Below are 27983 nucleotides of genomic sequence, written 5' to 3'. Positions count from 1 at the left end.
TAAAAGTTCACTCACTTTATATTTAACAAAAAGAAAACAAAAATCAGCATTTCATGAGTTACAGCTTATGTTGGCCGCTGGGTGGCGCTGTTCATCTGATGGTTTACAGCTGAGCAGTCATTTTAAAGAGTGAGTGCACGAGACGAACCACACGTCGTCTCCACTTCCTGGCAAAGCACCGCGGGATCGAAACGGACGTTTCAAAACACGACGACACCAACTTCCGTTTCCTGTTCGAGCCTCCGAGAGACCGGGACACCAAAGTGCTTCTTCACTATTATAAAACACGACATGTTTCAATCATCTGTTAAAACATTTCTACTTCCTTTGACCTTTTTCTCGAACGTTCTTCACGACCTGAACGTCTCCTTCAGGTCAAAGGTCAGCCCGAGCGGGAAGAAGACGTGGCCTCGACTCATTTCTGTTTCACTTCGACCGAAGACGAGTTCTCCCAGAGTCTGGAGGAACTTTTCAATTTGATAAATTATTCCCACAAATGATCAGAACTAGGAATCAAACCTCGACATGTTGAAAGTTAAATATCTGTCAGGTCACGACCTCGTTGACCTTCCATCCTCACGTTTAAAGGATCAAACTTTGAGTGAAATTTAAAAGAAAAATATCAATATTAACATTTAATAACCTAATTTTATTCCAGTTTGTGTTCTTATATAATACTTGATTATTTTTGGCTTCTTAGATTAAAAACTTGAAGGTTTGATATAAGAACGAATAAAGAGAAGCTGTCAGATGATTCTCTACAGATCAAGTTCAATTCAACATGATTTACATCATTGAGCAGAAATCACCTCAATCTACTGTGTCCGTCAGATTTGTACATTTTACTCCTCAAATATCAAATCAAACCCAAATGACTTCTTCACTGAATCTCTTCTCACTTTGATTTGATCATTGATCTGAAGGAAGAATTCAGAGTTTGAGGTTTAAACTGAACTAATTCAAAATGGTTCGAGGGAATAATTTTAACAGACGTCTGGTCCAGACTCTAGAGACCTGATGGTCCGTCCCACTCCTCAGATTCTTCTCTCCTTTGTTCACATCAACTTTACAAAACTTTACTCCGACCACAACGTTTTGTACCGGAAATCAGCTAAAAAGTTCTGTAAAGTGCAGTTAGCGAATGAGAATCTCTCCACAGATGATTAACTAGACGTGTGTGTGTGTGTCTGTGTGTGTGTGTGTGTGTCACAGGTAACACAGTGGACAGCTGTGGCGGGGGTCAGGACGTGTGGAGGCAGCGGGAGATGAACTGAACTTCCGGCTCGAGATCGGTTCAGATTGATCAGATGTTTTGTTCGATCTGAAGATTCTCAACAGAACTGAACAAACGTTCAATATTTAAATCGAACAACGAAACAAAAACATTGTGCGCACAGAAATATTGTAAAGTAACTATATTGTGTGCATGAGATTCATAAACTGACAGTTTGGCACTTTGGAGACTCCATGTTGTCCATCTGTAAATATGAAATCATGAATTTGTCAGATTTCATGTTATTGATCCGGGTCTTTAATCGAGTCTGGAAAACATTGAACACGTCTTTATAAGTTGATTAGAAACCGGTGACAATAATCACGAGAAGATTCTTTACCTGAACAACACAAACTTCATTAATGTGATAAATCAATGTTTCATAATCATTAATTTAAAACCTTAGTGTCGGAAATTTCACTGAAATATAAAAGTTTAAAATTGAAGACGTCTCAGGTCTGTTGAGAACTTGGTAACATGGTCACAGACGAAGTTATAGAACTTGAACTTTGTGATTTAAACCGACTCGAGTTCAGTTTCCTCTCGAACCGAACGTCAGGGACGTGAAACACAAAGTAAACCAGGAGGAACCAGGAGGAACCAGGAGGAACCAGGAGAACCCAGACCCACATGTCGTGGTTCCTCCTCTGGTTCCTCCTCTGGTCCCGACCCGGCTCCCGACCCGGCTCCCGACCCGGCTCCCGACCCGGCTCCCGACGCCTCCATGAGGGAACAACACAGACAGTCCGACGCTACATCAACAGACACTGAAAACCTGGATAAGTTCCTCAACTCCACCGAGCGCGGATTGTCGCCGTTTGATTTTCTGTAGAAAAATATAATGATGCAATATAAAAAAAGACGGAATGAAAAGTACTGCAGAGTTCAATGAAAGATTTACAATGATTTTCTATAGAGCTTATAAATACGTTATCTACACAATATGTGGTACAAAAATACTATATAGCATTTAGTGGGCAGTGACTTCCTCCACGGAACAACGATAAAAAACACGGAGATGAAACTGCTCAGGCACAAGATGGCGTCCTCGGGGGGGCGCTGCTTCCTCCACGAAAAACTAACCGATGATCGTGAAACATTAAAACTGTCGCAGTCGCGTTTCTCAACGTTTCAGCGAAAACAAAAAAAAAGTCAAACATATGCAAACGTTTTGGTTTAAATCTCCTGGATGTGGGTCACGTGACAGAATGTTAGTACGGAGGCCTGGAGGGGACACAAGGACACTTCTATCACAGCTGGAGAAGATTTCCTCAGAAGAAGAAGCAGCTTCTGGCTCGTGTCCTCTGAGCCTCGGTAGCGCCTCCTGCTGGGAGGCGCTGGAGATAAATATGTGCCTTTTGTTTTATTGCTTAGAGTTTGAACTTCAACGTCTCTGTTCATGAGTCACGTCCACGCCGTCCTCACCCGTGTCACATGGTCACTGCAGACAAGATGGCTGCTGTGAGGGGGGGAGGGGCTCCTCTGGTCTCCTGCCGCCGCCACAAGATGTTTTCATATTTGGCATCAGTTCATTTGAACGCCCCCCCCCCCCCGCCCAGTTTCACTGCTTCTCGTCCTTCAGCGTCGTCCTCTGTCGGTTTTTAAGGCAACGTATATTTGTGATGATTTTAATAAAAACCTTTTCTTAAAAAATGTACAAATTTCTTAATACAAACGTCGATGATGTCATCAGTAAACACTGTATAGAAAATATATAAATATGTTTTTCTCTTTTTGTACAAATGTCCGTCGGCTCCGTTTCTCTCTTCCTCCTGTTTCCTCGCTCGCTCGCTCGCTCACTCGCTCAGTCTCTCGTTCCCATTTTAGCCTCATTTATGCACAATTGCTATTAACAGTGAGGGGGCGGAGCTGTGTTGAGGGGGCGGGGCAGTGGGCGTGGCTCACGAGGAGTCCGTGCAGGGCGAAGGCGGCGGCGGGTAGAGGTGGTGGGAGTAGCTGCGCTCGGTGTAGGGCGAGGGGGGGCAGCTCTCACAGTTCTCCTCGGCCGACAGGTACTGGCTCCGGGGCGTCGGCGGCGGCGGGAACGGCTCCGAGTCGTAGTTCAGGTCGCTGGTGTAGCCCTTGGCGGCGGCAGTGGCGCTGGACTTGGGCGGCGCCCGGCGTCCCGGCGTGTAGTCGCTGTCGCACACGTCGGTGCTGCAGGGGGTGGTGGGGGGGGCGAAGTGACGATAGGTGTAGGGCCGGTAGCTGAGAGACGGAGAGAACACACATTCAGATGTTGAACTTTGTTTACACGTCTCAATAAGCTCAGAGAAGCCGGCGGCACCGGAGCGTCACCTGTAGGAGCGGTGGGTGGACGGGCTGTTGGAGGAATAGCCGAACTCCATGGTGTACTGGGAGCGGACTGTGGCCGGGGACGGAGGAGGATTCAGGATCTGAAACACAGAAACACTCTCTTCAGGTCTGTAGAACAACTCCAGTGAACAATGACAGTTTGAAGAAATCAGAGAATAACGACTTCAATTATCACTGAAGCTTATTTTATATAATAAAAAGGTTAAAGGTCAAATTGTCTGAAACCTCTGAGCTCATCAGAAACTGTGTCACGTTCAAATCGGTCAGAAAACGTTTCAAAGTTTAGAGAAACTCCAAGAACTGATGAAATATAGATTATGATCTGATGAATAGAGACTTGATGCTCACCGGGGGGAAGTAGGTTCCCTTGGTGCTGGACGAGCTGCTGGACGACGCCCCCGTCACGTGGGCGCGGTCGTAGGGCGGCCCGTTGCTCCCGCCCATGATGCTGAGGGAACCAATCACAGACTTCCCTCTGGACATTCCTGTTAGAAAGCAGAGGTCAGTGTGGTGTTTGCTCAGAGACGGGGGGACGCTGCTCAGCGGTCCTGGTGTCTCACCGGGCAGGGAGCTGGACAGAGAGCTGGGGTGGGGGACGTAGCCCAGCGGCACAGACGACGGCCCGTGAACCACGAAGTCATTAGTGACCGTCTCGCCATCGTCCTTCATCTGAGGACAGAGGACGCGCTGACACACGAAATACACGGCGCCGACCACGAACAACGCCATGACCACAGCCACGATGGCTCCAATGGTGGTGTTGGGTGGAGAAGGAGGCTCCTCAGTCGGATCTGAAACACAGAAGAGGACGTCAAACCTTTAGATGAAGAGTCTCACTTGTTTCCATTCAGGACTTTTACAACTCGGCAGTGAGATTAAAGTTTGAATCCAGTCGAGGACATGAGGACGTGAGGACACGAGGACGTGAGGTCGTGAGGACGTGAGGACATGAGGACGCGAGGACGCGAGGACGCGAGGACACGAGGACGTTAGGACGTGAGGACAAGAGGACGTGAGGACGTGAGGACGCGAGGACGCGAGGACGCGAGGACATGAGGACATGAGGACATGAGGACACGAGGACGTTAGGACGTGAGGACGTGAGGACAAGAGGACGTGAGGACATGAGGACGTGAGGACACGAGGACACGAGGACGTTAGGACACGAGGACGTGAGGACATGAGGACACGAGGACGTGAGGACGTGAGGACATGAGGACGTGAGGACGTGAGGACAAGAGGACGCGAGGACGTGAGGACGCGAGGACATGGGGACACGAGGACGTGAGGACATGAGGACATGAGGACGTGAGGACGTGAGGTCATGAGGACGTGAGGACACGAGGACATGAGGACGTGAGGACGTGAGGACGTGAGGACATGAGGACGTGAGGACGTGAGGACGTGAGGACATGAGGACATGAGGACGTGAGGACGTGAGGTCATGAGGACGTGAGGACACGAGGACATGAGGACGTGAGGACGTGAGGACATGAGGACACGAGGACACGAGGACACGAGGACATGAGGACTCACAGCAGCCCAGCTCGTCCGAGTTGTCCGTGCAGTCCATGTTGTTGTCGCACTTCTTGTGTTTCCCGATGCACAAGCCGTTGGAGCAGGTGAACTGATCCGGAGGACATCGCACTGAGAGAGAAACAAACATTTATAAGATTGTTAAACATCAATAAAGTGATTTAAAGCCGCTCATTGGTTCACACACTGATGCTAACAGGCTAGCTGCTGAGCTAACTGTTACCTGTCACACCTTCACACTTGCTCTCGTCCGACCGGTCCTGACAGTTCAGCTCTGCGTTGCAGCGCAGACTCAGGTCGATGCACTGGCGGCTGTCGCACTGGAACTCGGCCTCGGAGCAAACGGGACAATCCTCCTCGTCACTTCTGTCGTCGCACTCGGCGTAACCGTCACACCTCCAGGCCTGAGGGATGCAGTCCACCTCGCCCGACGTGCAGGAGAACTGCTCCGGGGAGCAGGTGGGGGGCTCTGAGGAGGAACCACACGGTGAGACTCAGTCTGAGGGGGGGGGGGGGAGGACGAGGGGGGGGGGGAGGACGAGGGGGGGGGGGGGCAGTCTCACCTCCACAGGACAGCTCGTCCTGCAGCAGCACCAGGTGGACGGGACACGAGCAGCGAGTCGTCCCGTCGCCCTTCACGATGCAGATGTGGGAGCAGCCGCCGTTGTCCCAGGTGCACGGATGTTTACCTGGAGGAGAATCCAAAGAGAAGGTGAGGACACAGATCCTGTGAGATCCTCCACGCTGCAGATCATCAACTCGTTTTATCAAAGTTGTTTAAATGAGCAGTTGATTTTCAAACACAAACATGATTTAAATGTTTTTCAGGACAAGTTAATGAAGGAGAATAAATAAAAAGCTATTTTGGCTTCATTTCCTTTTCTATTCAGGTTGAATGTTCATGGTGTAGAAACTACAGCTCCCATCATGCTTTGGGGGAGCAGGCAGACCCGGTTCCACCCGTGACTCACTGTACTCCTGCATGTCCAGCTCGTGCACGGCGTGGATGTCGCTCAGGTAGCCGATGCGAGCCTGGATCTTGGTGCGTCCCTCTCGCGTGGTCTTGTCGATGCGCTCGATCATCTGCTGCTGCTTGTCGATCCAGTAGAGATGGTTCCCGAACACCGTCAGCCCCACCGGCTGCAGGATGTTGGAGTCCGCGATCACGATCCGATTGGCTCCTGGAGTCAGGTTTAAAGAGGCACCAGGGAAAAAAACAAAAACAAGGTTGTCGGGCAAAAAACTTCAGGAAGAGAAGCAACGAAAGAGGTGATAAACTGAGGGGGGGCGGGGGGGGGGGGGGGGGGCAGGGGGAGGGGGGGGGGGGACACCAGGTCAGACAACAAGAAGAAACTTCAGAAGAACATCCACAACAATTATGTCTATGTTGATGATCTGTAATGACAGACGCCCCCTGCTGGCCCCCCCCCAACTCAGAGGGACCAGCTCGTGTTTCCAGTGAACAGACATGAGAGACTATGACATCATCAAGTAGTGATGTCACAGTCAGGATGCTCTGATGTCATCACTCAAGACAAACGCACTGATCTGTTTTCTGAGCAGCTGTTGTTCACCCAGCTGTCCTGAGGGGGGCGCCAGCCTCTCCTGAGCAGCCCTGACTGAGTGAGACACAGGTTCAGAGCAGCGTGACCCTCTGGTGTTTATGTCCTCCACCGTCCTCTTGGACACATGTCTCACATTCCAGACGGCCTGCGTGGGGAACCAATCACAGGAATGTGCTGAACGAGAGCAACACGCCGACCCCCACCCCCCCGACACCACCAGCCCACCCCCCCTCTGGTTCTGTTTGTTTACAAGTGAATCTAGAGAGTTAAGTCTTTTCTCTTCCTGTAGAACCCGTCACACGGTTTGAAGACCGTCCTGCACTCGGGGACGTCTCACGTGAATCCTTTGATCTCATCAAAGAGTTTGTCAGAGACGTGCAGCTTCATGCTTCCCACTCACCGGAGAGGTCGCTGCTCTCGATGCGTCGCAGGTCCGAGTCGACCCAGAACAACTTCCCCAGCTCGTTGTCGATGGCCAGAGCGACGGGTTTCCCCAAGCCGCTGAAGAACAGCACCTCGCGCTCGGTGCCGTCCAGCGCCGCCCGCTCGATCTTTGGCGAGCGCTCCAGCAGGTTGGTGAAGTACATGTACCTGAGGGAGGAGGACAAGAGGAGTTACTCAAAGTTTGAAGCCGTTCAGTGGATGTTTGTTTTCCTCCCTCGGCTCCGGAGGAACCAGAACATCTGCAGACTCCATTTGCCGACCACACAATGACCCCGGCCCGAAGGAAAACCTGCAATTATGGTTCCAAACAAGCGGCTCGGCTTCAAGAACGCTGTGAGCCCGAGAGAACCAACCGGAGAACAAGCGAGAGGAAACAGAAGAGCAGAAGACGTCAGAACCACCTGCAGGCGTCACATGACCACGTGACGCTGCTTCACGCTAACTGGACCGAGACTACAGCTGTGGACATGTGCACGTGTTTCACTGATCTCCTGTGAGCACTGACCCTCTCTCCGGGTTGACCACGATGGCGCGCGGCTTGTCGTGCTCGCCCCTCAGCACCACGCCCACCCTGCTGCCGTCCGTGCGGGTGACGTTGATGACGTTGGTGACCTCGCTGGTCCAGTAGATGAAGCGGCTGTAGATGTCGATGCTCAGGTCGTAGATCTGCAGCCCCTGACTGGCTCCGCCCAGCGAGCTCGCCACCACCGTCATGCTCTGGGAGAGAAGAGGTGTTAGCACGGCTCCACCAGCTCCACCAGCTCCACCAGCTCCACCAGCTCCACCAGGAAGCAGCTCACCTGGTTCCCGTCCTCCTGCGCCCGGCGGATCACGTTCTGCTTGGAGTCGATCCAGTACAGCTGCTTGTCCAGCGGGTCGTAGTCGATGGCGCGGACGTTCCTCAGGCTGTGGATCGGCAGGATGATGTCAGGACTCTGCTGCTCGTCAATCACCATCCGGTTGATGGCTGTTTTCTGACTGAAGAGCAGGAAGGAGGTCGGAGCTGAAAGGAGGACGAAGAGGACAACGCTTTAAAATCCAGTTTGAAGAAGTGAAGGTCACAAGAATCACAGATGATCTCATCAGAGGTCAAAGTTCACGTGGCTTCTCACCACTGCAGGTCTTGTTGTCCTGGTTGAGGGAGAAGTGGGCGGGGCAGCCGCAGACGAAGCTGCTGACCGGGACGGCGAGGCAGAGGTGGGAGCAGTGACCGTTGGTGGAGGCGCAGGCGTTCCAGCCGCCCTGTCGGGACGAGTGGAACACCAGGATGTCCATGACGTAGTCCAGGTGGCCCTGGATGACGGTGCGGTTCTGGCCGCTGGTCTTGTTGGCTCGCTCGATGCTGCGCTGGCTCCAGTCCGTCCAGTAGATGTAGTCCTGGTACTGGGTGAGGCCGAACGGGTGAGGGAGGTCATCAGCGATCACCTCACGCTCCTGACCTGGAGGAGAGAAGGTTCACACCAGACCAGAGGAGAATTATTCATCTGGAAAACATTGGTGGGAAAAGTTGAAAATAAGAATTAGATGAGGAACAAACTCAATAAAAGTTTCTCTAAGAACAAAATGATCTTTAAAGTTTGACCTGTTGAACCAATGAAGAGCATCATGGTCCGTGTGTATGATAATGTTATGTGACACATGATGTCTGAACTTCTATGGTCACATGTTTCCGTGTAATTGAATGGTTTTATATTTATAAATCTCTTTTCTGGTCTTGATGACTCAAAGCTCTTTACAGTTTAACATTCACACACATTCATACAGAGCATCTATTCACAGCACTTTGTTGTTCTATGGGGGGGGGGGGGGGGGGGGGGGGCATTCAGGGTTCAGCATCTTGCCCAAGGACACATGCAGATGGGTCAGACTGGGGATCGAACTGCCGACCTTCAGGTTGGAGGACGCCCACTGTACCCCTCGGCCACAGCCGCGGTAATTAACTGAATGGTTCACCATGAAACAACCGGACAGGTTCCGATCAGTGTTATTCTGATGTTATTAGAACATCTGGAAACATCAGGGTCTGATTTCTACAGACAGGTCCTTTCTGTCAAAGACTCGGATCCTTGATGTTAAACCAGAAACAGACGTTTTATCAGGAACCAGTCATCTGATCTCATTAAGACACGAGCGGTGCTGGAGTCTCTTTATGTGTCTGATTGTGTTTGAGTAAAAAGATCAGAATCCTTCTCCCACAACAAACACAAACAAACATAAAGAGGCAGCGGTGAGACAACAACTCTCCTGATCTGCTGTCAGTTCCTGCTTGAAATAAAGCAGGAACACGTCAGGAACATGTGAGGAACACGTCAGGAACACGTGAGGAACAAGTGAGGAACACGTGAGGAACATGTGAGGAACAAGTGAGGAACACGTGAGGAACAAGTGAGGAACAAGTGAGGAAGACGTCAGGAACACGTGAGGAACATGTGAGGAAAAAGTGAGGAACACGTGAGGAACAAGTGAGGAACATGTGAGGAACACGTCAGGAACAAGTGAGGAACATGTGAGGAACAAGTGAGGAACACGTCAGGAACACGTGAGGAACACGTCAGGAACACGTGAGGAACATGTGAGGAACAAGTGAGGAACATGTGAGGAACATGTGAGGAACAAGTGAGGAAGACGTCAGGAACAAGTGAGGAAGACGTCAGGAACTCGTGAGGAACACGTGAGGAACACGTGAGGAACACGTCAGGAACATGTGAGGAACAAGTGAGGAACACGTGAGGAACAAGTGAGGAACACGTCAGGAACAAGTGAGGAACATGTGAGGAGCAAGTGAGGAACACGTCAGGAACAAGTGAGGAACATGTGAGGAACACGTGAGGAACAAGTGAGGAACACGTGAGGAACAAGTGAGGAACACGTCAGGAACAAGTGAGGAAGACGTCAGGAACTCGTGAGGAACACGTGAGGAACACGTGAGGAACACGTCAGGAACATGTGAGGAACAAGTGAGGAACACGTGAGGAACAAGTGAGGAACACGTCAGGAACAAGTGAGGAACACGTGAGGAACAAGTGAGGAACACGTCAGGAACAAGTGAGGAACATGTGAGGAGCAAGTGAGGAACACGTGAGGAACAAGTGAGGACTTCAGTTCAGGTCCAGCTTAAGGAAGTAGTCCTAATAGTTCAATTCAAATGTAAAATGTTTTGTTTCATATGATAAACAGAATCTTTTCTTATTGTTTCTTGGAATTCGAGGATCTGTTGTAGTGAAACTCAAACTCGACACAAACAGAGGAAAATGGAAGTTAAACGTTTAAGACAAAAACTCTGAAGATGTAAAGTTTTGTTGAGTGAAGTTGTTCAGATCAGAGGACACCAGATGAGAAGCAGCTGCCACAGAGGAGTCATGAAGGAGTTCACAGACCTCAGACCAGCAAAGGCTATTTTCTGTCTCCACATCCCACGACACTGAGCAGGTCTGTGAGTGAGGAATGTTTCAGTCCTGTTCATGTCCACGTGCTCCAGAGCAGCAGCTTGTTTCAGCTGCTCTTTGAACTGACAGAGCACATGTTACTCTACCGTCCTCTGAGGTCAGAGGAGGAGGCCGAGAAATGAGAGCAAGAAGAAGAGGAAGGTGACGGGGGGGGGGGAAGGAGTAAAAGAAGAAGGAGATGAAGAAGAAGAAGAAGAAGAAGGAGTAAGAGAAGAAGGAGATGAAGAAGAAGAAGGAGTAAAAGAAGGAGATGAAGAAGAAGAAGGAGTAAGAGAAGAAGGAGATGAAGAAGAAGAAGAGCAAGAGGAAGGTGACGAGGGGAGGAGAAGAAGGAGTAAAAGAAGGAGATGAAGAAGAAGAAGAAGAAGAAGGAGTAAGAGAAGAAGGAGATGAAGAAGAAGAAGAAGGAGTAAAAGAAGGAGATGAAGAAGAAGAAGAAGGAGTAAGAGAAGAAGGAGATGAAGAAGAAGGAGTAAGAGAAGAAGAGCAAGAGGAAGGTGACGAGGGGAGGAAGAAGAAGAAGGAGTAAGAGAAGAAGGAGTAAGAGAAGAAGGAGATGAAGAAGAAGAAGAAGAAGGAGTAAGAGAAGAAGGAGATGAAGAAGAAGAAGAAGGAGTAAAAGAAGGAGATGAAGAAGAAGAAGGAGTAAGAGAAGAAGGAGATGAAGAAGAAGAAGAAGAAGAGGAGCAAGAGGAATGAGTAGGAGGAAGAGGAAGCTGGGCTCAGTGCGCCCCCTGCTGCCTCAGATCATGAAACACTTGTTACCGAGCATGTTGGAGGACTCGATCAGTGTAGTGTCCAGGTCCGTCCAGTAGAGGCGCCGCTCTGCGTAGTCGATGGTGAGGCCGTTGGCCCGGCCCACGTCCGCCACCAGGGTGCTCCGACCCGTCCCGTCCATCGCAGAGCGGTCGATCTTTGGCTTCCCCCCCCACTCGGTCCAGTACATGTAGCTGCGCACAGGAAACAGGAGAAGTGAGCAGATCTGATCTGAAGAGACAATGACTCACAGCCCGGGGCCCGGCTCGTCCCTCGTCCTCACCCTTCAGCCGGATCCAGAGCCAGAGCTCGAGGACTGTCCAGATCCTTCCAGACCAGGACCTGGCGGTGCTGCCCGTCCAGTTTGGCCACTTCGATACGATTGGTTCCGGTGTCGGCCCAGTACAGGTTCTTCCCCAGCCAGTCCACCGCCATTCCCTCCGGATAGTCCAGACCGAACTCCACCACGTGCTCCAGAGCGCTGCCGTTCATGAAGGCCCGGCTGATGGTCTGAGGGGTTAAAGGTCACATTGAAACAGGAAGTGTTAACATCTCGGGGTTAAAGGTCACATTGAAACAGGAAGTGTTAACATCTCATGGCGGCTGGTCTCCAGCAAATAATCAAGTTACACATTACGTCCGATCTTCATTACTGATGAACATTTGAATATGAATGAGTTTAGAACTTAGTGTTTCACTACACATCCTGTCTGAGTCTGTTTGAACTGGTTCTTTATGATTCATCATTTCAATCACTGCTCTTCAGTCAAAGTAAATATCGAAAAAATGAAATCCTCAGATTAACCATGTGTTAAATTTCATTATTCATCAGAAGAGTGAAGAGGAGAAGAGATGGAGCAGAGGAGATGGATGAAGGACGAGGAGGAGGAGGGGCGGCCCTTCATCACGTCCAACATGGCGTCCCCTGGGGGCCTCCAGCCGACCAGCAGGAGCCCCGGCCCCCCCGCTCACCTTCAGGGTGATGTCCGTCCAGTAGATCCGGTTGTCGGTGACGTCGAAGTCGAGGGCCGACGCCTCCTTGACGCCGGTGAGCGGGATGGCCACGTTGTTGTTGTTGGTCTCCAGGGAGATGCGGCGGATGTCCGTGTGGCGGGAGAAGAGCAGGAAGGCCTCGGGGACGATGCACGTCCTCATGTCCACGATCAGCTCGAGTCCAATGGGACAACCGCACTGGACGCCTGAGGGCTTGTAGAGGCAGAGGTGACTGCAGTCTCCATTGTTCTCTGCACACGGGTTGGTACCTGAGGGACAGAGGGAGGGACAGAGGGACAGAGGGAGGGACAGAGGGACAGAGGGAGGGAGGGACAGAGGGAGGGACAGAGGGACAGAGGGACAGGGGGACAGAGGGAGGGAGGGACAGAGGGACGGGGGGACAGAGGGAGGGAGGGAGGGAGGGAGGGAGGGACAGAGGGAGGGACAGAGAGAGGGAGGGACGGAGGGACAGAGGGAGGGAGGGACAGAGGGACGGGGGGACAGAGGGACAGAGGGACAGAGGGACAGAGGGAGGGAGGGAGGGACAGAGGGAGGGACAGAGAGAGGGAGGGACAGAGGGACAGAGGGACAGAGGGAGGGAGGGAGGGACAGAGGGAGGGACAGAGAGAGGGAGGGACAGAGGGACAGAGGGACAGAGGGAGGGAGGGAGGGACAGAGGGAGGGACAGAGAGAGGGAGGGACAGAGGGACAGAGGGAGGGAGGGAGGGAGGGAGGGAGGGAGGGACGGAGGGAGGGAGGGACAGAGGGACGGGGGGACAGAGGGAGGGAGGGACAGAGGGACAGAGGGAGGGAGGGAGGGACAGAGGGAGGGACAGAGAGAGGGAGGGACAGAGGGACAGAGGGAGGGAGGGAGGGAGGGAGGGAGGGACAGAGGGAGGGAGGGACAGAGGGAGGGAGGGAGGGACAGAGGGACAGAGGGACAGAGGGACAGAGGGAGGGAGGGACAGAGGGACAGAGGGAGGGAGGGACAGAGGGACAGAGGGACAGAGGGAGGGAGGGACAGAGGGACAGAGGGAGGGAGGGAGGGACAGAGAGACAGAGGGAGGGAGGGACAGAGGGAGGGAGGGACGGAGGGACAGAGGGAGGGAGGGAGGGACAGAGAGACAGAGGGAGGGAGGGACAGAGGGAGGGAGGGAGGGACGGAGGGACAGAGGGACAGAGGGAGGGAGGGAGGGACAGAGGGACAGAGGGAGGGAGGGACAGAGGGACAGAGGGAGGGAGGGAGGGACAGAGGGAGGGAGGGACAGAGGGACAGAGGGAGGGAGGGACGGAGGGACGGAGGGACAGAGGGAGGGAGGGACGGAGGGACAGAGGGAGGGAGGGAGGGAGGGACGGAGGGAGGGAGGGACGGAGGGACAGAGGGACAGAGGGAGGGACAGAGGGAGGGAGGGACGGAGGGACAGAGGGACAGAGGGAGGGAGGGACAGAGGGAGGGAGGGACAGAGGGACAGAGGGAGGGAGGGAGGGAGGGACAGAGGGAGGGAGGGAGGGACAGAGGGAGGGAGGGACAGAGGGACAGAGGGACAGAGGGAGGGAGGGACAGAGGGACAGAGGGACAGAGGGAGGGACAGAGGGACGGAGGGAGGGAGGGACAGAGGGAGGGAGGGAGGGACAGAGGGACAGAGGGAGGGAGGGACAGAGGGACAGAGGGACAGAGGGAGGGACAGAGGGACGGAGGGAGGGAGGGACAGAGGGAGGGAGGGAGGGACAGAGGGACAGAGGGAGGGAGGGAGGGACAGAGGGACAGACGGACAGAGAGTGAGAAGAGTCTAAAGATAAATGCAACTGTGACACAACGAGGATTCAATAATATTAATAAGAACTTGAGTCTTGAACGCAGCTCCGACTCGGTCCAGCTCGTGGACTCACCGAACGACTGGTGCACGTATGTGGCCTTGAGTCCCATGAGGTCGGGCAGCTGGTCGATGATGATCTCTCTCTCCGCCGTGCGCTTGTGGACGCGTTCGATGCTGCGGCGCTGCCAGTCCGTCCAGTAGATGAAGTCCCCGAGCAGCGTGAAGCCAAAGATGTGCGGCAGTTTGTCCTCCACCAGAACCCGTCTGCCCGTCCCGTCCATGTTCATCATCTGAGAGAGAGGGCAGGTTACACACTGAGCACACAGACACACAGACACACACACACACTGAGCACGCAGCCACACACACACACACTGAGCACGCAGCCACACACACACACACACACACACACTGAGCACGCAGCCACACACACACACTGAGCACGCAGCCACACACACACACACACACACAAACACCCTGCCTTTATTCAAAAAGGACGTGCAGCAACAATCACTTGAGTCAGTCGCTCTAAATGCTTTAAAGTCAGATTGTTTCATCCTCCTGTTTTCCCATGATGCCTTGTGTTTTGTGGAAGTCAGTGACAGTCTCATTGTGTTTCTCACTGCAGACACTGAGAGCTCAGGAGCGTCAGCAGCTGAGGAGTCTGGGAGCTGGAGTTTTAACAACTTCACACAAACTGACTTATCGTGTGAACGCGGCTGCAGAGATCTGAGTGACATGAAACTCTGATCAATAAATCAAGATTTCATCTGACCGACATATTCTGTTCCACTTCATGTTGATGGATGTGAAATGTGTTCATGCTCTAATGTTCAGAATCTCTCTCCTCAGACTGAGTCGCTGCAGCTCCTCTTTCAGCCTCTGTCTCAAACACCGGGTCTCAGCTCTGTCTCTTTAGGACTGAAGCTCATGCACGGTCAACAAATCACATGTGAAGATCCAGTCAGAGAGAATTGATAACATTCTCATTAGTGCCTGTTCAATATATACAGAATTTCTAACTGATCAGACAAAAGAAACCAAACTGTAGAAACGAGAGAAGAAGTTTTTCAGAGCGAGGGATGAAAAATGTCAGGAATCTACAGAAAAGAAAAAAAGAGATCAGCTCTCAGTCGTTCAACTGATCCACAGCGTGGAGCGACGTGATTCGCTGCTCCCAGAACAGCCCCTGCGTGGCCGACTGCCCCCCCCCCCCCCCACACACACACAGTGTATAAATATAAGATGAAGTTTCCATCCTCAGCTCGGGCCTCTGGTTTGGGAGTTGTGACCGCACTGTGGCGAGGGCTCAGATTCTGGGTCTATTCTAAACAGAGCTGACCGCAGCTGGAGTGCCGGCCGCAATTGGAACCAGATGTGGGATCACACCGCAAAGACCGGGTCCTCCGAGAAACCTGGGGGGGGGGGGGGGTTCGGGCGGAGGCCCTGCAATCTCCTGCAGGGCTGAGGGGCCTCTGGCTCTGACTGAGACCCAAACCGCCACAGTCACCTTTCAGGGCGGTTCAGGGCGGGTTGTGCCCCCCTCCCCCTCCCCCACCCAAAAGGAGGAAGCCTAGAAATTACACCCCCCCACCCAACGAGCATGACGGGATGGCACGAGGACGAGGACGGCAGCGGATCTGATCTTCTTCAGTGTTTTCTCCGCAGCGGGAGTCACCACCCGGCACAGCACCGACGCTTTGACAGCCGAGCGCTGATGTGGAACCGAACCCATGATGGACAACAGCTCCGGGAACAACTGACGAGAGCACAGACGACTCACAACGACAAGTACAGACGACAAACAAGTGAAAAACTGACAAAGACTTTTCTTCTCTTTCTGCAGCTTCTTGTTTCTCTGGTTTTCAACTGGACCCCTGGAGCTTTATTGTGAAGGGGCACCAGAGACAATGATGTCATATCGACCTTTCACAGAGATTGGCTGACAGGACTTTATTCTGAAGGCTAACAGGAAGTATCAATGTGTCTGTGAGCGAGCGGCCCGGCGGGAAGTCGTGTTCAGCAGTACACACACACACACACACACACACACACACACACACACACACACACACACACACACACACACACACACACACACACACACACACACACACACACACACACACACACACACACACACACACACACACACACCTCGATCTTGTCCGTCTTGGCGTCTCCCCAGTAGATCTTGCGCTCCTCGTAGTCCAGTGCCAGGCCGTTGGGCCATCCCAGTGACGTGTTCACCATCACCACTCGCTCCAGTCCGTCCAGATCGGCTCGCTCGATCTTCGGCACCTCGCCCCAGTCGGTCCAGTACATGTATCTGAAGAAGAAACCATCAACACAGGTTTGAACACAAATTTTTCAAATGATGATTTTATCATTTAGTTTCATCTTGTGAAACAGGAGGTGGACTTTTTAATAACACCCCCCTTTGTTTCAGGTGCATCATGGGAAGCGAGTATCAGCGCCTTCACTGAAGATGGTGGACGAGGACTCACCCGGCCACAGGGTCCAGCACGATGGCTCTGGGCTCGTCCAGGTCTTCAGAGATCAGGATCTTCCTCATGGTCCCGTTGAGCCGGGTCACCTCGATGCGGTCCGTCCCCGTGTCGGTCCAGTACAGGTTCCGGGCGATCCAGTCCACTGCGATGCCGTCGGGGTGGTTCACCTGAGACGTGACCACGAACTGGGCGTCGCTGCCGTCCAGCTGCGAGCGGCGGATGGCCTTCACGTCGTCGTCCGTCCAGTAGATGAACCCGTCCACCGGGTCGAAGTCGATGGCGATGGCGTGGCGGATGTCGTCCACCTGCATGATGATGTCGGTGAAGTCCGGCGTGTCCAAGGAGATCCGCCGCAGGTCGGTGCGCCGGGCGAGCAGCAGCATCCGGGTCGCACCTGGAGACCACAGGGAATCGAACTCAGGGTGGAAACAACATGGCCGTCGCTTCATCTGATTTCATTCGTTTTCAGAGTTTTCTACGAATATTGAAGGAGGTTCGATATTTTACAATTTAAACAAATTTTTATATAAAGAACAATAAATAAAAAAATAAATATATAGAACTTAAAGAAATAAGCATATTTGTATTAAAGAAATAAACATGAAAACATATACTTTCAGTTTTTTGTATATTTCTCATGGGGAGAGGTTAAATTGTTACGTGTTTATCCGGCTTTAAGAACCGAAGTGAAGTGAAAGTAGAAGCGACTCAAACTCCGGAGCAGAGACTAAATATAACCTCCGGGCTCCAGGCTCCGGCCCCGGGCTGTGATTGGCTCGTGGTTTGTATCTTCAACTGCGTGCGTCTAAATCATCAGTTCACTGAGTTTAAACCAAACAAACTAAGTGTGTGTTTTTTGTGGTGATGCTGAACAAAAGCAACAAATTAGTAAAGTTTTAACATCCCATAGTGAACAGTGAGTGGCGTGCTGGTGGCGGAGGGGGGGGCGGGTTCTGAGACGTGGCTTCAGTCAAACAATAAACTTCAGGTCAGGCCGTGGCCACGTCTCACTGCAGAGAGAAGCCTCCAGTGAAACGGTTAAACTCCGGCTCTGAAAGGAGCCATTGTCTGCGGGGGGGTCATGTGACCCCGTCTCTCACAAAGGCTGCTCCGCCCCCGCTGCTCCGTCACTCGGCAGGCGAGGGCTACTGAACCCAAAATGTAAATAAAAGAGGCAGAGGGAGGAGGAGGGGGGAGGAGGGGGGAGGAGGAGGAGGGGGGAGGGACGTGTCCGGGGTTACCATGGCAACCACAGGTCCGCCCCACAACCACCAGAAGCTCTGAGCGGCGAGGAGGCGGGACTTTGTAAATCAGAGAAAAGGAAAACACACACAGACACACAAACAGACACACACACACTAATCAATTCAATCTGGACGTTTGGGCTCAATTCTTCTTTCTGGTTAAACAAGAAGATTTTTCTGTTTCTTTCTGAAAATAAAAGATAAACGACTTCACTGACGCACTTCAACAAATATCTGCTGGAGTTCTGTTTCCACTCGCTTCACATTACACACACACACACACACACACACACACACACACACACACACACACACACACACACACACACACACACACACACACACACACACACACACACACACACACACACACACACACTTTAGTTTTTGACTTGAACGCGGTTCACCTCTAGTACGTGAAGATGAGAAGATTAATGGTGATACTTTTTAAAAGAAATTAATATTAATATTTAAAAATATAAATGTTTTAAACTAATTAAAAACCTCCAGCACTCAAGAATTAAGAGGAACCTCCAGATGATACGTGAGTAATCGATTACTGAGGTTTTTCCACCATAAGTAACTGGTATTAGAGGAACCAGTGCTCCCACAGCCTCAGGGTGGTGGTGGTGGTGGTCACGATGGACGTGTCATGTCCTCACCGTCCCTGCAGGTCGTCCCGTCCTCCAGCAGCTGGACTCCGGTGGGACAGGCACACTGATAGAACGGCTTCATCGGAGACAGGAGGCAGAGGTGAGAACATTCTCCGTTGTTCAGCGAGCAGGGAGAGTTCACTGCAGACGACACACACACACAGACACACACAGACACACAAACAGACACACAACGTTACTTCAAGGCCAAAGAACAGATACTCAGCTGTGTTTCATCTGTTCACACATGTACAGCTGTCGACTGACAGAAGAATCCTGCTGGAGCCAAACTGGCTGAAAGTTTTAAATTAGCTAAAAATCAATTAATTTGAAACCGATAATGTGTCTGAGGAGACGTCTGAAAACATCCGACCGACTCAAACAGGTTCCTGTAAACGACCCTGGTGGTCAGAGAGGAACCTGCAGCAGCTCCCACTCACAGACGGGTTGTCTCTTGGGGCTGAAGACGTGGATGTCCATGGGCGAGAAGATGTCCGAGTGGACGATCCTCTGCTCGGTGCCGGTCTGTTTCTGACACGAGTGGATGGAGTGTGTGTTCCAGTCGGTCCAGAACAGAGTGTCCTCGTACAGGGTGAGGGCGAAGGGGTGAGGCAGCTCTCCCTTCACCACCGACTCCCTGAAGCACACACACACACACACACAGACACACACAGCTGATGAACAATGTAAAGGGGCTCATTTGAAATCATTAAGACGAACACACAGCACCAAACTCTCTCAGCTACACTGTGGCCCTGAAGGCAGCAGCCGCGGGGAGGCGGGTTGTGGAGCGGTACCTGGAGGAGCCGTCCAGGTTGGCTCGGTGGATGAAGTTGTGTTTGGCGTCGGCCCAGTACAGCTTCTGTTGACCGTAGTCCAGCGTCAGGCCGTTGGGCCAGTAGATCTCCTTATCAATAATCATGGATCGATTGGTTCCGTCCATCCCCGCCCGCTCGATCTTTGGGATCTCGCCCCAGTCCGTCCAGTACATGAACCTGAGGAGAACCGACACGTGTCAAACCCACTGGATACCAACAGACACACGATAGAGAACATCATCAGGACATGAACCTGGAGAGAATCTGAATCTAACATAACGATTATCTAAATACTGTTATTGATCCTCGGATGAGAACGTCTCATGTCCTGACAGGAGAGCGTCCTGCGAGTCACCGACAGGAGACACTGAGGACGTTTCAGGTTATTTGTCCTCGACGCCACTCGACGAGACAAACGTCCACATGTCCAGTGACAGGAATCAAACCTCGCTGCTTCAGGTCCAAACTGTGGCCTCACATGAATCATCTGATTTATTACAAAACCTTTTTTTTAATGAGCGATTCAAATAAAGACATTTCTTCTTACTCCACCTCAAATAACTACAATTAGAATCAGGTTTAATAGCAACAAGTTCACTCTTTGTTTTGAGGGACGGTAAAACTTGACCACATCTATTTGAGGGTTTAGGTTTAGGTTAGCTCTAACCCTAAGATCAGACAAAAGTCTAAAAGAAGTTACTGAGGTTATATTTCTATTCTTTAACATGAACCTGTACATTTCTCTGGCTCCACACGGAGCCTCAACCCTCAACAGACCTGAAATCATCATTAACCTTCATCTCAAGAGGATTTACTGCAAACTTCTTTAAAGACAACAACAGATTCTAAGACTTTCAATCAGATAAGAACTGGATTTGATGATCAACAGAAAATGAATCACAGGAGAAACTTTGACGGCAGCAGAACTGAAACAGGAAGTGAGCAGAACTCAGGGCAGAAGAGAAAAACCTTCTGTGACACGACTGAAGACAAGAGAGGTCAGCTCGGAGTCAGGGGGGGGAGGGGGAGAGGCCTTGGAGGGGGGGGGGGGGGGGGGGCACTGTCCAAAACGAGCCCTTTAATGAGCCCAATTACACGCCTTTAAAATGTGAGTGATGTAATGATGAGGCTCACTGTTGTGTAAGAGGAACGTCTTTGTCCTCACTCACACACACAGCTACAAGCTAACGGCTACAAGCTAAATGTTTAACATGCTCATCAGTTATTGATCGTCTCAAACTAATACACATGGTTCTCTGGTAGCGTTGTATTTCCATATGCTCACCGCCATTTTTGAATTAAGTTAAAGGAATGCACGCGGGGAGGAGTGAGGAGGCTACGTGAGGAGGCCCCGTGAGGAGGCTACGTGAGGAGGCTACGTGAGGAGGCTACGTGAGGAGGCTACGTGAGGAGGCTACGTGTGGAGGCTACGTGAGGAGGCTACGTGTGGAGGCTACGTGAGGAGGCTACGTGAGGAGGCTACGTGAGGAGGCTACGTGCGGAGGCTACGTGAGGAGGCTACGTGAGGAGGCTACGTGAGGAGGCTACGTGAGGAGGCTACGTGTGGAGGCTACGTGAGGAGGCTACGTGAGGAGGCTACGTGAGGAGGCTACGTGAGGAGGCTACGTGTGGAGGCTACGTGAGGAGGCTACGTGAGGAGGCTACGTGAGGAGGCTACGTGAGGAGGCTACGTGAGGAGGCCCTGTGAGGAGGCTACGTGTGGAGGCTACGTGCGGAGGCTACGTGAGGAGGCTACGTGAGGAGGCTACGTGAGGAGGCTACGTGTGGAGGCTACGTGAGGAGGCTACGTGAGGAGGCTACGTGCTGGGCCCCGTGAGGAGGCTACGTGAGGAGGCTACGTGCTCGGCCCCGTGAGGAGGCTACGTGAGGAGGCTACGTGTGGAGGCTACGTGAGGAGGCTACGTGAGGAGGCTACGTGTGGAGGCTACGTGAGGAGGCTACGTGTGGAGGCTACGTGAGGAGGCTACGTGAGGAGGCTACGTGTGGAGGCTACGTGAGGAGGCTACGTGAGGAGGCTACGTGAGGAGGCTACGTGAGGAGGCTACGTGTGGAGGCTACGTGAGGAGGCTACGTGTGGAGGCTACGTGTGGAGGCTACGTGTGGAGGCTACATGCTCACCGGCTGCGTAGCCTCCTCACGTAGCCTCCTCACAGGGCAGAGCACGTAGCCTCCTCACGTAGCCTCCATCCATAAACAAGAATTGGGCTTTAATATTGACAACCATGTTGCTGTTGCCTCAGAGTTCCCAAGCCACATCTGTGTGAGTCGTGCAATAACATCAAGTATTAATCTCAAATCTGAAACCGATCTAAACCACTGAAGGACTCTGACTGTGTGACAGTGACACAAGTCCACTCCCTGGACGTTTGGTAAGAACAGGATTGTTCAGCCTCGACCTCAGTCAGATGGTTCCTGTCTCAGTGGATCGTCTGTGGGGAACCTCTGGACTGCGGAGTGGAACCTGTGTTGTTCTAAATAAACAGTTTTATATGAAAGCAGTAAAAAGCGTCTCAGTATCGTCTAACTCTCTGTTTCCAGATGAAAACACTGACCCACAAACGGAGCTGCTGGGCCTGTCCACGTAATCCCATTCAGGCCAAGACAAAAGCTCTAACTGATGGTCTGCCCAGGAGCAACACACAGCAACAGCCTCAAACACGCAGCTGCTTCAGTTTCACTCGAACAAAGCAGCTCCACCACTCGGAAGAAAACCTGCTTCTTACAAACTGTAAATGACTCCGTGCAGAAGTGATTTCACTTCTCTGAAAACACGCAGCTCCGAACAATGAGGCCTCGACCAGGAGGCAGGGAGCAAGAAAACAACTGCAGAGAAATGCCGTGCACACAACACATCCCCTCACCACAAGAGCTGCATTGTGTTTGGTACCTGATGCATTAATCATCCCAGTTGAACCGAGTCCAGCTCTGCGGTCCAGCGTGGATTTGGAGAACCAGTTTTCTGCTGCAGCACGAGGCCAGACGGAGCCCGACTGAAAGTATGTGGAGCAACGGATCCTGCTTCATCATAGAAAACTGAGTCTGGATCAGCTTCAGTCAGGAATCTATGGTTATCTGTCACATTTAACACTTTAGGGCCAAGATAACATTTGTGTTTCAAGGTCTCTGGCTGTGTTACAACATTTCAACACAACAATTCTCTGCTGTGTTTCTCTTCGTCCGACAGTCGGACTCCAAACCAGAGTCAGAGAAACAGAAAACCAAGAAACCAGAGAAACCAGAGTCCAGCTCCGAGAGACGAGAGATCACAGTCAGTGCAGGTTCTAACATCTGGTTCCACGTCTCAGCCCAAATGGAAGTTTAATGACTCTGGAAGCAAAGTTATTGTTCTCAATCCTGAAAAATATATCAATTTCTGTCCAGCCTCTGCTAACTAGCAGAGGAAAGATTACAGTGAACCATCCATAACACCACAGCTCCTCCAAGGTGAAGCCCATCACCTGGACCGCCCCCTGGTGCCTGACCGCAGTCTGACCCGGGTCGTCCATGAGGGCAGATAGAGGTGTGGACACGTCTCCATTGAGAAGCATCGTGACGTTCACTGATCAGTCCCAGCGCTGAGTCATCGTTACACGGCTGCTTCAGGACAGACGCTGTAAAGATCGTCCAGTCGCACTCTGACCTCACTTTACACCTTTACAATGAACAACTGGCGTGTAACTGGCGTGTTGCTGGCGTGTTGCTGCTGCTTCAGCTTCGTCTGACTCCGTGGGAGAAAAACAGGAACGTATGGAAACCATCACATGCTTCAGCAGAGGAGCTGGTTTGTGCAGCGTCATGCTAATGAGACACCCATCTCTGTGACGTGACACATTCCCTGGATCTGAACCATCAACCCTGACACAACTCGTGGGGTCCGTGTGCCGGGACCCCATGAGCACAGTAGAACTCCACAGACACACACAGTCAGCGTTTGCCTCTGACTAGCGACTCAGCGTTTCAATGTGACTCACAGGAGGCTGCAGAGGTCAGAGGTCACCCGGCAGCACAGTTTAAGCAACATTGGGAAATTTTTTGTTCTCCAACTTTAAGTAGAAACATTTCCTCTCATTTCCTCTTTAACGGTTTAAAACTCTCCACTGTTGCGCTGGTTCCACCCGGTGGAGTTTCCAGCCTCTTAGTCAACCGTCTCTTTCTGATTGGTTCTTATCGGTCGTGACCCCGAGGTCACATGGCCTGACGGGAAACATTCCTGCAGTTATGACAAGGACAGAAAAACATTACGTTTCACTACCGTTGATTTAATGGTCCAAGTTTTATATTATCAAAGAAGTGAAGGACAAGGGCAAGGTCACAACTCAAAGTTCTGGTTTCTGAACAAACATCGAGTTTAACCTGAACGACTCGGAGTGAAGAACCCGGCCTCAGCGCAGCCCCGGTGAGAGCAACCGGCTCGCTGCCACTTTAATCTCCGATACTGAGCCGGATCAAACACCGAGGAGGGAAGAGTTCCATGAATAGAAAGAAAGACGGAGGGAGAGAGGGAAATTTAAATAAAACTAATGAATACATTAAAGCCTCTTTTATCTGCGTCCTAATGGATTTACATCCTAATCCGCCGGCGCTGAGGACGCGCTGAGACGAGGGTGAGACGAGGGTGAGACGAGGGTGAGACGAGGGTGAGACGAGGGTGAGACGAGGGTGTGTTCCTGTGACCTTCAGTCGCAGACGAGTCCAGCAGGTGGAAACAACCATCATTGACCACTTTCTGTCTCTTATACAGTGACATGGCAGGAAAAACCATTCCAGCAGGTTGGTTTGCACCATATGTGAGGGGGGGGGGGCTCACGGGACCTGGAATCAGGGGAACATCGAGTCGGGGGTGAAACAAACTGAACACCGGTCAGACTCACTCAGTTGGTCAAACAGAAGATTTCACTCCGAGCTGAAGGGAAACAAATTAACTACAAATTGTGACTAGCATTAATGTTCAGATGACATCACCAGGACTCAAGAACCCAGTTCATATAAATCTATAAAACCTGCTGTTTGTGGGATTGTTGGGTCTCATGGAGAAGGTGTCTGGATGAGACATGAGGAGAGGTGACCCTTCTGTTTATCACGTGTGTTAAACTCTGTTGTTGTTTATGTTGTTATTGGTGACTGTGTATGAACTGGATTATTTACACCAGGACGTCAGACGAGTTCATCAGAGACGTCCTCCTCCTGCTGTCTCCAGCTGACCCCAGACACTCCCACAGTCCTGGTCTCGTCCTCACAGCGGAGGACAGGAAACCTCCACCCGGACGCTGCTGTGGAGTTTTCTGGAGAGTCGGGAGGAGGAGCTCCGCCGCCCTGCAACCCAATCTGACCCAGGACCAGCCCCAGACAAAGCAGCGCAACACGCCCTCCTGCTCTTGTTCAGGAGCCAGAGCCTGGAGCTGCGTTCGGCTGCAGCATCTCGTAGATCTGGGTTTGTACCATGTGACCACAGAATGCCACCAAGAAACTAAATGCATTGTGGGAATCCCCCCCCCCCCAATCTGAGAACGTTGGGACTCACCCTCGTTCTGGATCCAGAGCGATGGCCCTCGGCTGGTCCAGCTCCTGCCAGAACAAAACTTTCCTCAGAGACCCGTCCAGCTCCGCCACCTCCACCCGATTGGTCTCTGAATCCGTCCAGTACAGTTTCCTCCCTAGCCAATCACACGCCAGTCCGTCCGGGGAGGCCAATCCCTGCACCACGATCTGCACCGTGCTGGCCCCCGACTGGTTGAAGACCGTGCGTTTGATGGCCTCCTCGCTCACGTCGCTCCAGTAGATGAGGCCTTGGGAGTAGACGTAGTCCACGGCCGCGGCGTCTTCTAGCCCCCCCACCACCACCGTGGCGTTGGCCTTCTCGTGAGCCGCGTCCACGAGCCGGAGGTCCCGTCGGTTTGCATACAGCAGCAGGGGCACGGCTGCAAGAGACCAGAGATCAGAGTGAGGACGAGGTGAGACACTGAAGAAGAACCGGCTGAGAAACCGACTTCAGCTGGTGAAACTAACTTCACCTGGGGATTTGTTTACCTCTGAAACATATATTATATGGAACATAAATTATTTTGGTAAATTGGAGACTCAAAATGAAGATGAGTGAGATTCTGAGTTTCATCTGTAAAACGTTCAGATGATTTCATATTATTCTTCCCTCTTGTATTTATGTTCATCACTGATCTCATGAAAACAAAAGGAGACACACGTGTGAGAAGCTTCTGCTTCTTTTCTCTTGATGCTGGTTTTTTTTGGTGAAAATCTATTTTCCCGTAGATAAAAGTCGTGAGGTGATTTGTTCTGTTTCTGGTGATCACAGTCCCTGACTGAACCGGGGGTCTGGGCCCCTGTGGCCCCCCCGCCGGCTCCTGGCCTTCGTCCTAACCCACAACCTGACACATCAGAGCGGAGGCCGCCAGCAGCCCCCCCGCCTTTGTTGACTTGACTTAAGGTGGAATTTCCATCTGTAAATATTTGTACAAAAGCATGAAATCGAAACCTCAACCGAGTTTCTCCAAAGAGCCGAACGCCAGGAACCACGGGAGGAAGTGACATCACCACGACGGGTCAATCAGATGTGATTACTAATCAATAAGAAATACAATTTAGACTTTGTTGTGTTTTTATTCCAATTTTACCACAAGTGGTCGTTTAATGATTAGTCAAAGGTTTTCTATCCGAGACCGAAGATGATGACTTCATTAAATCTAATAAATGTTTATCAGCTTGTTTTTAATCTCTTCTCCCAAAATAACATGAACTGTAACACAACAACACAATCTGTGTGTAGCTAAGTGAACTCTGCAGGTTAATGACACAACAACAGTGTGTTCACATGTTTGTGTTGTTGTGTGTTTCTGTGTCTTTAGATGTTTGTGTTGTTGTGTTCGCATGTTTTTGTTGTTGTGTGTTTACATGTTGGTGTTGTTGTGTGTTCACATGTTTGTGTTGTTGTGTGTTTCAGTGTGTGTTCACATGTTTGTGTTGTGTGTTTGTGTGTCGCTGAGTGACTCGTCCATTAGCATGTGAAGCTAACGGTGCTAACCGGGATCAAAGGTTTGTCTGAGTTACAAAAGACAAAGTTATCAAAGCGAGAAACTTCATTAAACTGTGACCCTGGTTAGAGGAGGCGGGTTAAACCGTGAATCTATCCCGGGATATCCCCCCGCTAACACGGGAGTATGTTTGTGGTTTCGCTCCCGGAGTTCCCGGAGCTCCAGCAGGGGGCGGGAAGCTAAGCTAGCGTTAGCTCCGCAGGAGTAGAGCCCGGAGCCGAGGTCCCGGCCCGGACCCAGCTAACACCAAAGCCCCGTTAAAGCCTCCTCTCCCCGGGAAATGAGTGAGTGTGTCCGCGGACCCACCGGGGCATAACTCACCTCTGATGAGAAAACAGAAACTACACAACAACACGCTCCGCAGCACGACACCCATCTTTCTCCGCGTCTCGGCCCTGGCGCCGCGCTCCGCTCAGCGGCCTCTTCCCATCGCTGCGGCCGCTTCCCGAGCTCTAAAGGCGGATTGAAACACACAGGCGGGTCGCGGTGGAGCTGGGGGTCCGTCACACGGTGGCCGCTTCCATCCCGGGGTTCTGCGACTGTTCGCTGGGTTTAGATCCAGAGTCGGTGGCGCTCACATTGTCCTGCAGGAGGAACGAGGAGGAACGAGGAGCAACGATGTCTCCTTCCGCCAGAGGAAGCTGCTCCCCCCGCCGCTGCTCCTCCTCTGCTCCCCCTCCTCCCTGGTTCTATTGTTGTTCTACACACACACTCACTCACTCTCACACACACACGTAGACACATGCATATACGTATACGTTCACAAAAGTATATGTGCACATGTATGTATACACACACACACACACACACACACATAAACACACAGACGGTCACACACATAGACATACTATATACACACTATATGCCTTCTTCTGTATTTATTTGTAGAACATCAAATCATAACATAATATCTCAGAGATAGGGGGAGAGAGAGACAGACAGAGAGAGAGAGAAGGGGGGGAGAGAGACAGAGACACACAGAGAGAGAGAGAGACAGACAGAGAGACAGACGGGGGGAGAGACACAGAGAGAGAGAGAGAGAGAGAGAGGGACAGAGAAAGGGGTAGAGAGAGGTAGAGAGAGAGAGAGAGAGACAGAAAGAGAGAGGGGTAGAGAGAGAGAGAGGGGGGTAGAGAGAGGTAGAGGTAGAGAGAGTGAGAGGGGTAAAGAGAGAGAGAGAGAGAGATAGGGACAGAGAGACAGACAGAGAGAGGGGTAGAGAGAGGTAGAGAGAGAGAGAGAGAGAGAGACAGACAGAGAGGGGGGTAGAGAGAGGTAGAGGTAGAGAGAGTGAGAGGGGTAAAGAGAGAGAGAGAGATAGGGACAGAGAGACAGACAGAGAGAGGGGTAGAGAGAGGTAGAGAGAGAGAGAGAGAGAGAGGGACAGAGAGACAGACAGAGAGGGGGGTAGAGAGAGTGAGAGGGGTAAAGAGAGAGCGATAGGGACAGAGAGACAGAGAGACAGAGAGAGAGAGAGAGAGAGAGAGAGAGAGAGAGAGAGAGAGAGACCAGGAGCAGCTTCAGGTTTCTTCTCTAACTTGTTTA

At 51.6% G+C, this 27983-nt stretch overlaps 1 protein-coding gene across 2 annotated transcripts; it reads right to left on the bottom strand.

The window, feature by feature from the left end:
• Positions 1–27641, bottom strand: lrp6 (low density lipoprotein receptor-related protein 6). Of its 2 annotated transcripts, none has more exons than XM_053414716.1 (23): positions 26760–27641; positions 24914–25310; positions 19351–19548; positions 18994–19190; positions 18563–18694; positions 16654–17050; positions 16304–16475; positions 14220–14436; positions 12309–12598; positions 11620–11846; positions 11346–11530; positions 8247–8573; positions 7935–8137; positions 7640–7851; positions 7091–7281; positions 6097–6306; positions 5689–5814; positions 5358–5594; positions 5126–5236; positions 4150–4380; positions 3938–4074; positions 3572–3669; positions 1–3481 (listed from the first exon to the last, which is right to left on the bottom strand). In XM_053414716.1, exons 1-23 carry the CDS (start codon positions 26812–26814, stop codon positions 3175–3177), a joined length of 4857 nt encoding a protein of 1618 aa, XP_053270691.1. In that variant the 5' UTR covers positions 26815–27641; the 3' UTR covers positions 1–3174. The 2 variants fall into 2 exon arrangements, with proteins under 2 accessions (XP_053270691.1, XP_053270690.1); XM_053414715.1 differs by having other exon boundaries at positions 5349–5594; positions 26760–27640.
• Between the last annotated feature and the right edge of the window lie 342 nt (positions 27642–27983).

Source organism: Pleuronectes platessa, chromosome 22 (genome assembly GCF_947347685.1).
Source record: "Pleuronectes platessa chromosome 22, fPlePla1.1, whole genome shotgun sequence".
Classification (NCBI taxonomy): Eukaryota; Metazoa; Chordata; class Actinopteri; order Pleuronectiformes; family Pleuronectidae; genus Pleuronectes; species Pleuronectes platessa.
The sequence above is the reverse complement of the archived record's forward strand: the minus strand, read 5'-3'. Positions and strand labels throughout refer to the sequence as shown.